The sequence below is a fragment of the Trachymyrmex septentrionalis genome, unplaced genomic scaffold (genome assembly GCF_001594115.1).
Source record: "Trachymyrmex septentrionalis isolate Tsep2-gDNA-1 unplaced genomic scaffold, Tsep1.0 scaffold107, whole genome shotgun sequence".
Lineage (NCBI taxonomy): Eukaryota > Metazoa > Arthropoda > Insecta > Hymenoptera > Formicidae > Trachymyrmex > Trachymyrmex septentrionalis.
The window spans coordinates 780,499-794,528 of NW_017304196.1; the positions used below are offsets into that span (position 1 = coordinate 780,499).

Below are 14,030 nucleotides of genomic sequence, written 5' to 3' on the forward strand. Positions count from 1 at the left end.
TACACATATACGCAAGACTATAATATAGGGACTTAGTTTGTTTCTTTTTTATTTATTTGCAAATAATTATTTGTCTGATAGAAAAGATAACATTCGCTAAATAAATTGTCAAGTTTTAATGGTATAAAAATAACTACCAATATCGTCTAAATTTAATTGTTTATTGTATATATTGATGGAGTTATAGAGAAACCAATCTATTGCAGAAATTAATTTTAAATGATATTAAATAAACTAAAAAAAGTATATGGATAGAAAATAATCGTTATTGCGCGCCTCTGTTTATCTCTCTCTTGGCCTTGTTACGATACGGCTTGCCAGTAGATGAGAATAGATGAAACGAGGATACGTGGCATGCAAGGAGAATAGAAAGAAAAAGAAGGAGATTAGAAAGAAGAAAAGATTCGAGAAGAAACGAACGAAAGAAATATAAAGGATCCTAGAAAGTACGTGAGACTCAACCAGCGTCTCGGAATACCCAACTGCGGGCTGCAGTGCATCGAATAGCCGTTTGTGTCGAATAGCCCTGCCACGTTTCAATTTCTTTACATGCATTGTTGCATACATGCACGAGTTGCGACACTGTTCGCGTATTCGGTATATTACTGTGGCCGGCCGCAGTGGTCTCGCTTGCAACTTTTTTAATTGTCTTACGCTGCGCCAAGCGGATTTACCGATATATTTTTTTTTTCTATGTCTATACACGTTTGCGAATACGGCGAATACAGTACAATGAACAACGACTCGAAACGATGTCATTACAGTTCAATGACAGGCATTCATACCGCGAAACATGTGCAGAACCTGCCCTTTATCGGACAATTGCAAAATTTTCAATCTAATATTGTATATCTTTTTACGAAAAACGATTCTGATGTAGTTTAGCAAATACGATATATTAGTAATATTTCTGTTCTAACTTCATGGAGAGAATAGAAAATTACGTCAAAGATGAGTAACATACATAATCTTCCAAATAATTTTTATGCAAATTTATATAAAGCTAGCTCTTCTCTTTCTTGATTTATCTTCGACGATAGATTTTAATCGATCACGAACAATGTTTTATTTAGATAGTAATGCAATATCACTACTTAAGATATAAAATTATTTGTTGGAATTTATTATTGATTTTTTATTAATTTAGCAGAATTTATTATATCTGCAAAAAATTATTAGACAAGAAATTGATTACTATTTAAAAACGAGATTAAATAAATTATATGCTTATAAATTTTCTTGATTTGTCTTTCAGTGTGTTAAATCTATTTCGAAATTGTTTTATTATATAATAACAATTTACATGTACGTAAATAGTAGTCATAAAGTATATCGTGATTTTTTTTTATCAGATAAATGTTTTTTATCAGATAAACTTAAAATTAATAAACTTTCAATCATTAATTTAAAATTATCAAAATGCTAATAAAAAGTTATTTTTGAGAATTATTTCTGAGAAGTTGATTTTAAACTTTTCCGACGATTAAACACATACGATGTTTTATTTCTGTTCCATACTGTATAAAAGAAAAAAATTAGACAGCAGACAAAATAAAAGAAGCCAACGCGCAGATCCCTGGCATGTCCTACTCGCTTTCCAATCTTCTATTGAGTCAGTTTATCGTACCACAAATTTCGCTCTAGATACGAACCGTTCGTAAAACCTGTAGGTCGCGAGCAAACTCAATCACGGTGCCAGTACGGTGAGACAAGTACGAACGACGAATACGAGATTTCGGGCTTTTTTGTATCGATACGGCGACGTTAATAATTCTATTACTCCATCACTATTATTCTATCTCCAGATCGGAAACAATCGTAGTTCCCGAATCGTTACGTAACTTGGATTTTACAGGATTGAATAAGGACGACGTATCGTCGTAATGCTTCGACATTTGTCATAGCAGAAAGATGATATCCAAAATATATTGCGTACGACGAATATGGTAAACATAAATTGATACATCAATCAAAGAGAGAAATGTTATTATATTCGCGGTAAATCACGATATCGATATTTTCACTTTGTGAACGAAGAGTTCGTCATATACTAAAATCAATATCGAACATGTATGAAAATAATATTAAACAACATATTACACCTGCGGCAACAATAAATGAAGAGAGTGTCAATCCTGGTCCTGTGAGTAATTAAGGGGTGGCTGTGTTATTGTATAACAAATCTGATTAGTTTGTTCGTTTCTTTAAACAAGTATTGAAATTAACGAGTACGTTTATAAATTGACTGTTGCGAGTTTATATTTGATCGAAATTAAATTTTTCATTACGTAGCTCACACGTAACAATTAAGAAATACCAGTGGGAGGGAAAAAAGTATTAAAATTGCCAATCAATCGTAATCATTGCATGGCCATTGTTCGATAAAACATGTAGGTCACGCTCATAATTGATTGGATATAATTATTTTATTATCATATCGACTGTCATTTCACCGAACGGTCAAAAGTCTGGCCGATACAGCGAGATAAATTACATTGTAATATTTCGATTATCTGTTAATGTATAAGTTAAAAAAACACGCGCGCAGAGTAATTATGATTGCAATTAATTATTACATTATTAACATATTGATACTATATCACTGCCTACTTATATACACATTAGGGGCACATAACGCACATCTACAGACGAATAAATGCGAATGAATATTTCCATAGGAAGCTATGTTGCGTAAGAAAAATCAATTTCCTGATAGGAAGTTTCGAGCTATTCCTCGCGTCTCATGTTGTGTTTCCGGGAAATAGCGTGACTGACATTAAATTCTATTTTTTTTTTTTTGCAATTGTGATACTCTTCGTGCCTACAGTGATTCATTTATCTTGACGACCTCAAATTACGCTTGAACTATACTTTTTGTATGAAAAAAATTGGTTTAAAAAGTTGTTGAAAATTGTACATTTTTAGGTATATGATATGCAAAAATGTTAAAATTCAAAACTTTTGGTTTGTATTTCAGGATGGAGCGTACGTGAAACAGAGCGACATGGATGGTTTAGGACTCTGTCCTTACGATCCGCGGCACAATAGTACAGCGGTTTTTGCCGGTAAGTTTCTTCTTCTACAGCAATTTGAATAATGTACTTAACCATTGTATACGAGATGAAATTATACGAGATTAATCGAATTGATGGGAAATCACATAAAATCAATATTTTTTCAAATCTTAATTTTAATGAATTTTATTTTCTTTAAACATTGAACGAACTCCGGAAAATGAAGTTTTAACTCTTTGATATACAGAAATTTATATTTTTTTTTTTCAAAATATTAATGTTATTCTTGGATGAATTTAAGTAATATCCCAAAGAATATAGATTTTCTCGCAGACGAAAACGTCGGCGCGATCATTGTGATAGCAGTGTTATCGAAATATTTTCACGTGAAGTCCGTGCCACTCTATGTGCAGCTCCGAAAATCGTTTCCGCCTGTGGAAAATATTTATCGAGGGCATTTTTATTACATTTTGAAACATATGCTGTGCACTACATACCAGATTTGACGGGCGACACGTGGCTTTGACGACAGTAAGTGCCACTTGAGAGATTCGACCGCTCTACAACGAGTGAAGTAGCTTATGAGAACGAGAAGCTCGACGCGAATATCACGAGTCCTTGTGTATTCCGCACAGAAGCGATTGAGATACACGCATGATTGCGTCCCGTGCAGCAAATTTGATAAATTTGCGTGAACAATTATGACAGATGATTCTTAAAAATTATTCCCCTTTTTTATCATCTCTGCGTGATAAAAAAGAGCACGATTTCATACATGTTTTTTTCATATTTAGTTCCCATATCTAGTTTACACAGAGTTTATTATTTCTTTACGTGTTTTTTCTCTATCATTATTATAATTCAGTCTTATTTTGCACTGAAGAGAGTAATTTTTTTTTTAATTGAGTTCTTTGAAAATTCTCTGAAGAAAAAGTTATTTTATTTTTCAAATAATTACTCTTTAACCAGTGATATGAATCCGCACAACCCCTCTTTTTCAAAGAGAATCTTGAAGCTAAAGCACTATAACTGTGTTTTTTATTCAATGGAGTTTAGTTTGCTTGTTTGAAATATTTGTTTCTCTTAAAGAGTTTCTTTAGAAATTCTTTATCCTGCAGTGAACTTACTTTTAATATATTTGCTATCTTTAGCATGAGAAGGGAGATCGGTTCATGAAAACCGTGTGCTCTAGTTACGCAGTATGTTCTCACTGCCCCAGTTAGGGGTTAAAGATGAATGGACTTCACACGTGTTAAAGAATCATTAAAAAAATGAATTAATGATTCTGGAATTATTCAGAGATGTTTTATATCTGTCAGATTAAATGCGAATCTCCTACTACAATTACTATTGCACCTATTAATTTCAATTTTCAAGTATCCTTGATAACAATGTTAGATAACAAACAGTAGCGAGAAATGTTTTACGCTATGTTACGTACATCACATATAGTATTTTATTATTTTATTATTTTTGTTATATATCATTTATACTGTATAAACATATAAATATAACATACACGTTCTTTATTATATGTCAATTAATTTTTCTGTTGAGAATAAAGCACAGGTATTTAATTTAGTTATGTATAATATACAATTATGCTTATACGATGATACAAAAAATACATTCAACTTACAAATAACAATAACGCGGATTGTAAATAACAACATTAATATTATAATATTAATGTAGTGCTTTGAGAAAATATAAGTTTGATATGTAATTTGATAAAAATGTATTCTATCTATTTGCACGAGAAACTTTTCATTTGTATGACGTGCAGTTTCATATGTTGAACGTTATAATTTGCTGATTACGAGGCACGTGCGCGCGTCGTATGTTCGCCAAAGTGCAACGGTAAATCAATACTCTGGCAAAGCAAACGATACCTTGCTTCAATGAAGTCGTTTTACAAACATGTTTGAAATTTCTATGTGTAAATGGCATGTCTATTGGGCACATTTAAATTGTAAAAAATATTATCTTTGATACATTTAATTTTTAATAAAATAATTGAGATTACAAAAAGAAATTGAAAATATGTGCGGATCAGTATCCTCAATTTTTCGTATCTCCTTTTATGTATTTATTTAAAAATTCTAAATAAAAATCGTTCTTTAAGATAAATTATATAGTATTTAAAAATAGTATATTAATAAAAAAATTTAATAAAAGATAATATTATTAATAAAATCTAAAAATAAGAAAAATAATATATTTATGTCATTTTTTATTTTTGACCACAAGAAGTATCTTCCGTTGATAAATAAATCTTTTTTTTTATCTCAAATCTGTTAAAAAGCATTAACGTAATCAAATATTTGACGATATTTTTATATCATTAATATGATCTTGCAATTTGGAATAATTATAAAATAAAAAATCGATTGTCACATTTCTGACATTTTCTATATTGTATATAAGTTTATTAAAAGTTTATCAAAAGTTTATAAATTTTTTCTTCAATTTTTCTCATATTTTTATATTTTTCTATATACTCCCAGCAACTTTGTTATATAGTGACTTTGTTCTTAAAAATATGATTACAATATAAGATACAAAGAATAAAAGTTACAATTACTACATTAATTATCAGCCGATTCCTGCTTTATTAGCTATATTTAATTATTTTAATTATACAATTATTTTGTAACATTTAAACTTATATTTTTTTATTCCTAAATATGGATCGCTTTCCATATTTAATTACATATTGTGTATTAATGAGGTATAAATAGAGGGAAGGACAATATAACGGAAGTAAAATATAATGGAGCGATATAAATAATTAAAGCGTAAATGTGTACGCACACATATAATTTATTTAATATCTATTATTTTAGATCTTATTTATATTATAACAAGGTACATACATAAGTAAAACAATAATGTAAATTTTTGTTAATTATAAATTGTGTAAATTATAAATATTCGTATATCTTGTATTAGTTTATTTTGATAAATGTGTACATAGGCTTCCAGATTTTTATATTGAAATTTTTAAAAATGTAAACGGCTACGTCGTTGAATTTAAGAAGTGAAATAGTTTGCGAAAACAGAAGTGTATAGCTTGTTTTCTTTTCATTATCTACAACATGTAGATGAATTGCGGAACGTTTTCAATAGATTAAAGTTGGAACAAGTTGAAAATTCATTGTTTGGAATTTTGTGAACAGAAAAACATTTTAAAACAGGGGTGCTTCTTTATATTAGTTTAAATATATACATTAATTTTTACAATATTATGAAGCTTTTTAATTTCTCATACATTCTCGCTAGTTTGATAAATTTATTCCACAATTGATTGATATATTGTTGTACTAGAAAAATAATCAATATCGCAGATATTTTTTTAATGTCTTTTGCAGATCATTTATGTGCACTACTTTAATTTAAACATGCGAACACTTTTTTCTGCATTTTTCAATAATTTTCACAAATTTGGTTTACTTGTTTTAGGATATGTAAAATATGATTCGTAAAATGATTCATGGCTTTCTTCTTAGAAGATATATATGTATATATTCTCTCGCGGGGGAAATACAGAATGCGTTCTATCATCGTATTCGTTGATTTTGAGGTGATCTGACAGAGTCTTGCCGTTTCGAAGGTCTTCTCTGAAAATTTCGTCTCTTAGCTTTACCAATAGCCTCTTTGTACTGACACTGTACGTGCTTATATTGCTTCCACTTCGAGCAAGATACCGTTCTTCCTTGCGCGTTCAGGAATTTCGTCATCTTACAAAATCCTTTCAGGAGCTTTATTCCTACACGAGCGAAACTCTCAACATTTATTTTTGTAGAGTCGGATCAGAGTGAACGTTTCCTGGTAGCCACAATCAGTGTACGTTCATTCATACAATTTTATATCATATATATTGTACGTATAATTACAGAGATAATATTATCTACTTAATATATTTAATTCACTTTTCTTATTCCGCTATATTTTTCACTATAAAGTGTATATGTAAATTGAATCAGAACATTCAGAAACGCGGTTTATAAACACTGAGGTAAATCTTCACGTCGCAAGACACGTAGAAGCCAATAGTCAGTTATGATACCATAGAAAACTGTTTATATCTCAGAAACGGTTGAGCTTCCGACCAATGTTTGCTAAGGCTTTTTCACTCGATATGATGTACACTATCTACTATCATACGAATGCTGAATGGTTTTTTGCTGGATACCTTATATGGCGTAAGTTTTTTATTCGAAAAACGGCAATTCTTCAATGAAAATTCACAAAAGATATCGTTACTCAGAACCGCTTAGTGTACGAAATCCTCTTTATTCCCCGTGTTACAATGTATTACGCTTTGTTAGCGGCTTTATTCTGAATTCCGCTTTCAACGGCGACCCGTAGCTACCTGCCGAAACTTTCGTTAAGTTTTCGCAGAGACGAGACAGCAGCCAGCGTAATACGTCGGCGACGCAACGGTGCATTAAATCATCCCTAAGTATAGCGCGTACGCAGGCAGCCCCAGATCTCAGCGCGTTACGTGTCGCTGAGATGTGAGCGGAGCGGAGCGGAGGGATGCTGAGCGCGGGGTTGCTCGCGCGTACGTAGCCAAGCCTCTTTCCCGCAGGTATTACGCGCGTGGCACACGATATTCGCGAGCTTCGGCTTCGTTGCCACAGACTCACCGTAGATTTGTAGCCTGCAACGGGCACGTTCATCCCCCTAAGTCTAACGTCTGCCTCGCCCCCGTTATATATGACTATCCGGCCGCTATATACACTTATCGCGCGCATACGTTGGCCGGCCTCAAATCCCATCGTGCTTTTTGAACGTGAAATATGGGAGCCCCGGCGAGGAGCCGCGGCGGCGAATCCTTCGAGGATCTCCTTTACGAGAACACGAGGAAGGAAATGCAGTTGCACTGTGGATGCCCGTTGTGTATACTTGGTGCATTATGTACTCCGCAAACACATATAGCGATCAAAATCCATGGATTTTTCCGGGGTTTTGCGACCGATTGCGTCGCTGAGAAAAATTGTTCGCGTACAAGATTATTTTCAAGATGACGAGCTTTTCTTTGAATAAAAATTCTCTAACGAAATTGAAGACTTTATTTCCATACGCGCGCATATGTGTGCATTTGAAAATAAAAGTTTCAACATAGAAACTTAATTACTTCTATAGAATAAAGTTATAGAGGTAACGCCCCTATTATAGAGATACCGAGTTTATTTTGGGTAAATGCTAGAAGTCTACAGGTAGAATTTAAAAAAAAATAATAGGTCATTTTGAAGGGAATTTAATAAGCTTTAAGCTAACGTTACATAAAATTTAATTCAAATTCCTTTTTTCTTTTTTTAATTAAAGAAATATAAAAAGTGAGCAAATTGCAAAGTCAAAAAATTGTGCTCCTAATATCAGGTGCCCCAAGAAATCGGTAGTAAAACGCAAAGTATATTAGTATTGCAATTAAAAAACTTTATTTAATGTTTCTAAAATACAAATAAACATAGCCAGCATGGCTATGAAAAATGAGTATGCGCTAAGTTATATTCAGAACTCGTTTTCAAGTAGTTAAAATCAAACATCGCACATATAGGCACTCGACGTTTATTCCGGTTGTCTTTTTTATTATTGTACAATAACATTTATTAGCAACGATTTTCACTATAACATAGGAGCATGAGTTATTTCATATGAGGAATACCCTGAGTATCTCATATTACAATTTCCACGCCTCATGGTTTTACGATCGTCAAATTTTACTTCTGTAATTAAACAATTCAACATATCCCGCATTTTTCTATTAGTACGATCTTACTCACTAGATGAAGAATTTATTGCCAAATATTTATTTATTAAATAATAAACGCTCATCTCAATGAAACTTGAAGACATCCAAATTCTAAAATCTTGTTTTACAATGACAGGCATGATCTAATAATGAATTTTCTACTAAATACTTTTCAATCCAAGAACAATAAGTTCATGGTGGAATGATAGCGTTTATTAGTTTAGCAGAAACGCCGCTATCTCATATTAGGCGCCTATCTCATAATAAGGGGCTCTCCTCTAACATTTGCTAAAATATTATTTTTTGTAATCTAATTCAGTTACTAAAAACTAGATCTTTGTGTCATACATATGTGATAAACATATGTGCTGCGCTTTTATTTTATCATCACAAAGATGAAATATTGCGTAATTTATAGCGAATTCGATTAGAATGCACTCAGTGCACTGATACACATTAATGCTGTCATACGTAATTGTCACAAAGATATATGTATGTTTAATATAAATGAAGGTACGAGTTAAACCGCGAAATTCTCAATATACTTTATATAACTTATATATTGTTTGATGTAACATGTATTTTAGAATTCAAAATGTTTCTATTTTTACTCTTGTATTACATCAGTGCACAACTGCTTTAATACGCACTAATGCGCATTAATACGTACAACCGAATGCCTTCGTTATTAGGCATTACTAAAATATAAGATATTAGTAGAGATACTACTAAATAATTTTATTGATTGGATATTAGCAAATGCATATAGTTTGAATTAGCAGATTAATTTCTATATGCTTATATTTATTTACTTATTATCTATGGTATACTTAGGTAATACGATAACACACAGTGTGCTAGTAGTTTGGCATCAGTATATTACAGCAGATTGACATGAATTGCATCCGCATTACGTTGCTGGCAAGCCTGCAGACACAACATGAAAGCATATCGGTGGTAGAAATCGAGTAGTAGATCTACCGAATACATACAATATTATGACAGAGAGATTGACGGCAGAAATCGAGCAGATTTATTGTTGCGTAAACATTTAAATATCGCTTTGATATAATGTCATCAGATTGTAGAACGTTTTGTTCGATTTCTGTTAAAATTTTACTGTTATTATTCAATAAGAAACATTTTTTGCATTAAGCCTATTGCTTTTACTGTTCTTGTTGTTTTACAAGATATACTCTCAAGGCTGAGCTGCCTAAGTTTGGCGAGACCGTAAACATCGTGTCTCAAAGTTCCTTCCATAGAACAGCAAGAAGAAATTTATGATTTTGAGAATGACAGCGAGAATAAGAGAGAGTTAAATCCATACTTTAGAGGGAAAGAAATGTGTTCGAAAACTATGCAAAGTTATTCCAAGCCGTTCCATATCCGTAGAAAATAAGCTCCTCAACACGGAATTGGTTTTACAACACCACTTCAAAATTGCATGCGAATGTCAGTTCTAGAGTTCTTGATCTTCTCGTTTATGCTAATATGAGGATACAAGTATGTGTAAAAATTAATTTTTTACTTATGTTTACATATATGATGCATCCTCATTCTTGAAACGTGTTTTTTTTTGCATAAGGCAATTTAGAAATGTAATATGAAAAGTAATACTAAATAATTCTTATTAATTATTATTTTAAATTTTACTATCTACCATTTTTATTTGTATTTTTACAATTATTTTTTACACAGTTATTTTTTCATACAAGATGTCATACTTATTTTAACATTAACTATAGTACAGCGGTAAATAATTTGTATTGTAATGCAATGATTTGAATGCAATATTTATGAATTTACTTACTGTTAGTAAATTATTCTAATTTATTAAATAGGATGATTTATATAAATAGTATTTAATTACATATTAATTTTATTTTTTACAATTTATAGTTCAATATATTTATTATTTTTATTGTATGTATTGCATTTCTGGCTAATTCTATGTCTACAACGCTAATGAAAACATATATATATATATATATATCTTTGATAAAATATAATTTTAACGATATTTTAAACCCATTCTACTTTATATTTGCACTTTCTGTTAAATTTGAGCAATTATGATTCAATTATTTTAACAGGAAAATATTGCTGATCTAACATGAATTATGATATACATATATAATGCTTCTGAAAATTATCGTCTCAGCTTTCAATTATAATGAACAAATTATACGAATAATATATTTATCAGATTATTAATAATTTCCTAATTCCCCTTCTATTTTTACAAACTATTTAATTTATAAATCATTATTTTGTCTTAAAATACTAAAATAACAAAAATTTAATTGTGTTTACCTAATTTTTCAAAAGAAATCGAAACTATTTTGTATTATAGATGAAAAACATTACTAAAATTAGAATAAAGTTTTTCAAATGCTAAAAAATTATATTAAAATTACGCAATTTCTCTTTCACCTTTATTTGACAAATATTTTAAGATGAAACCGTCTTTTGTACTAATGTAATATTAATAGAACTAGAGTTTCTTTTATACTCTTTAAGGATTATATGTCCTAAAATGTATGTATATTCTCCTCTCGTTTTAACATTAATATCATCTACCTTCTTCCCTCTATACCAACCTTTTGTGTTTAAATTCCCTTACGGAACCTACTTTGTTCGCACGATACCACATCTATTATTTTCTCTTTGAGTTGTGAATGTTATAATAGTCAAATTTCAATGGAGAAGCAAATACCAAGAAAGTACTCAGTGTAATATAAACCAATTATATACAAATAAAATAAATAAATGTAGATAATGACAGGTTCTTTCTTCATTTATGTGATCAAATGAAAGAAAGAGTAGATATTACATTTAAATGTATCAAATTTTTTCGTCACAGTCGTTATGTTATTAATCACGTAACTTTCTTTCCTGATTTTTTCCTTTCTTTTTATTTCTAAATAGCATAAAAATTGACTAATTACAAACTGAACTCACAAAATAAAATATGTTACAATACATTATATTTAATCTTCGTAAATACCGTTAACATATGCTATTTTTACCTCTTTATTTTATTATATTATAGCAATTATTGAAGTAATCTACACGTTTGTGGAAAGTATTATATATATGGAATATATAATTTTTAATGTGACTTACACACGCCAACCTTTTATACATTACTTTAATCTTACATGTTACGCTCGTGCAAGATAGTTATTTCTATTGAATATATGTCGCATGTAACGTATTTTAATCATTCCTTATAATTATTACGTTATATACCTTTTATTACGTTATATCCATTTTCATTAAGTGCATTGTTTTTGTTGAGCGTCTTTCATTAATTGTCTTCAATTTTTTAATTTACTTATTTATTCTATTTCCGTATCTTTGCCATTTATCTAATAAAAAATTAATATTTATTTTATGTGCGAAATTAATAGAACAATTTAGAGATGACCATCATGAATATATTTTACATGTAATAATAGAGTAAGAATATTATATATAAACATAAATGTTTTCATCAAAAACTTATTATGAAAAGAAAGAAAATAATTCTTCATTTAATTTTCCATTTCAAAATACTGTTCGTCTTTGTCAATGCAAGTCTTACAATGCAATTCTAAGGCTCAACTCTTTAAGCTCTGAAACTACCAGGTCTTACATTGCTATTTTCTATTGAAGAATTACGAAAGAAAGAGTACATATATTGAAGAGCAGAACAAATCGATGTTGTATTAATTAAAATTAGACAATTTATTGGAAATTTGTAAATTGTTAACTTATTTTTTTTTTAATAATTCACGTGTAGCTAACGTAAGCATTTGTGTTGAAATTAACATAGAAAAGTCATGAATGACTTGGGAGTGACTGGCGGAATTAAGCTCGTATAATTACCTGCGTAGATTCAAGATATGGCATCGTTTAGGGACTCCAAGGCCTCCTGTCGCGCTTTGGTCCTTCGAGGATTTTGATAGCGGGAAGCGAAAGTTCGGTCATGCCATAGAGTGTCATGCCAGTGCGTGCACACATGTGAATCTTACGGATAGTACCACCGACGTAAATTCAACGGGCAATTTCCGAGAAATGCGTTAGTAGGAGGATGAATTAACCCTGAGAGCCGCTGTATAACCATCGACCTGATGGCGCTCGTTTAGCTTGCAAATGTGGAAGGTGCGACTGACTGACGGAAACGTTTATGCATGTTTCAGAGGGACAGTTATACGCCGCGACGGTGGCTGACTTCTCTGGCGGAGAGCCGTTGATTCACAGAGACAAAATTCGCACCGAACGCTCGGATCTCAATCAGTTGAATGGTAAGCTCCTAGAAATTACGATGAGAAATTCATGTGGCGTCGATGTGGCGTCCGCGATAGTATCTCGCAATTTTATAAGTTTATTCGATTTGCGCAAACAATATTGTATATATCTACAATATTCGATTCTATAATTCGAAAAATATTCAGCATTTAATTAATTTCAATATGCGCGTATTTATTTACACAGATTTTTTATACAGCTTCTGTAGAATTTGCTAAATAAATTTATGAGATTGGAAAGTAGATCTGCAACTTATATTTAAAACAGAGATAAAATATTCTATCTTAATTTCATTTCTTTGATAATTACATAATTTTTTAGATTTGCTTCTTTCATTATCTGACATTTTAATAGACACGAGTGCAATAATATTAGTGTTTCATCAAAATCAAGAAATTCAAGAAATCTTGTCTTGATTTTGTCTTGAATCAAGACAAGATTAAAACAAGAAATTGGAAATTGATTTTAAGACACAAGACAAGAAATTGTTATCAAGACCAAGATTTCTTGACAATAAGTCAAGAAATTTCTTGAATTTTGATGACAATTTTTTTTATTTGTAATACTTTATTATTTTAATATTTTATTATTTTATTTCTGATTTGAAAAGTTTTGAATAAGTAAGGTTTCAACATTTTCAATTGTATTTATAACAGGTTATATAATATAGAAATGTATATTCATACATTTTCATTAAATAGCAAAATAGCATATGAGCAGAGTGTAAATCGATTAATGAAAAAGTGAAGACCCTGATCTAACCAAATTAAATTATATTCACCGATACATCCTTGTTATACCAGATATTAACCTTTACATTTATGTAAAGGAATATATATAAAATCAATATTGCGAGATTATATTGGCAAAATTATATTATGTATAAACATTTGCATACTTCTATTAATAATATCAATTAAATCAGGAATGATTAAAATATATAGTAATTATAATAATAATAA

General features: G+C 30.5%; 1 protein-coding gene across 1 annotated transcript in view; it reads left to right on the forward strand.

Annotated features, from left to right (window-relative positions):
- The window catches only part of LOC108747011 (semaphorin-1A-like), a 227,487-nt gene that overhangs the window by 202,709 nt on the left and 10,748 nt on the right, over positions 1-14,030 (forward strand). The window contains exons 6-7 of the mRNA XM_018484219.1: positions 2,978-3,065; positions 12,960-13,064. Coding sequence (XP_018339721.1) covers positions 2,978-3,065; positions 12,960-13,064 — 193 coding nt within the window. The remainder of the gene's footprint in view (positions 1-2,977; positions 3,066-12,959; positions 13,065-14,030) is intronic.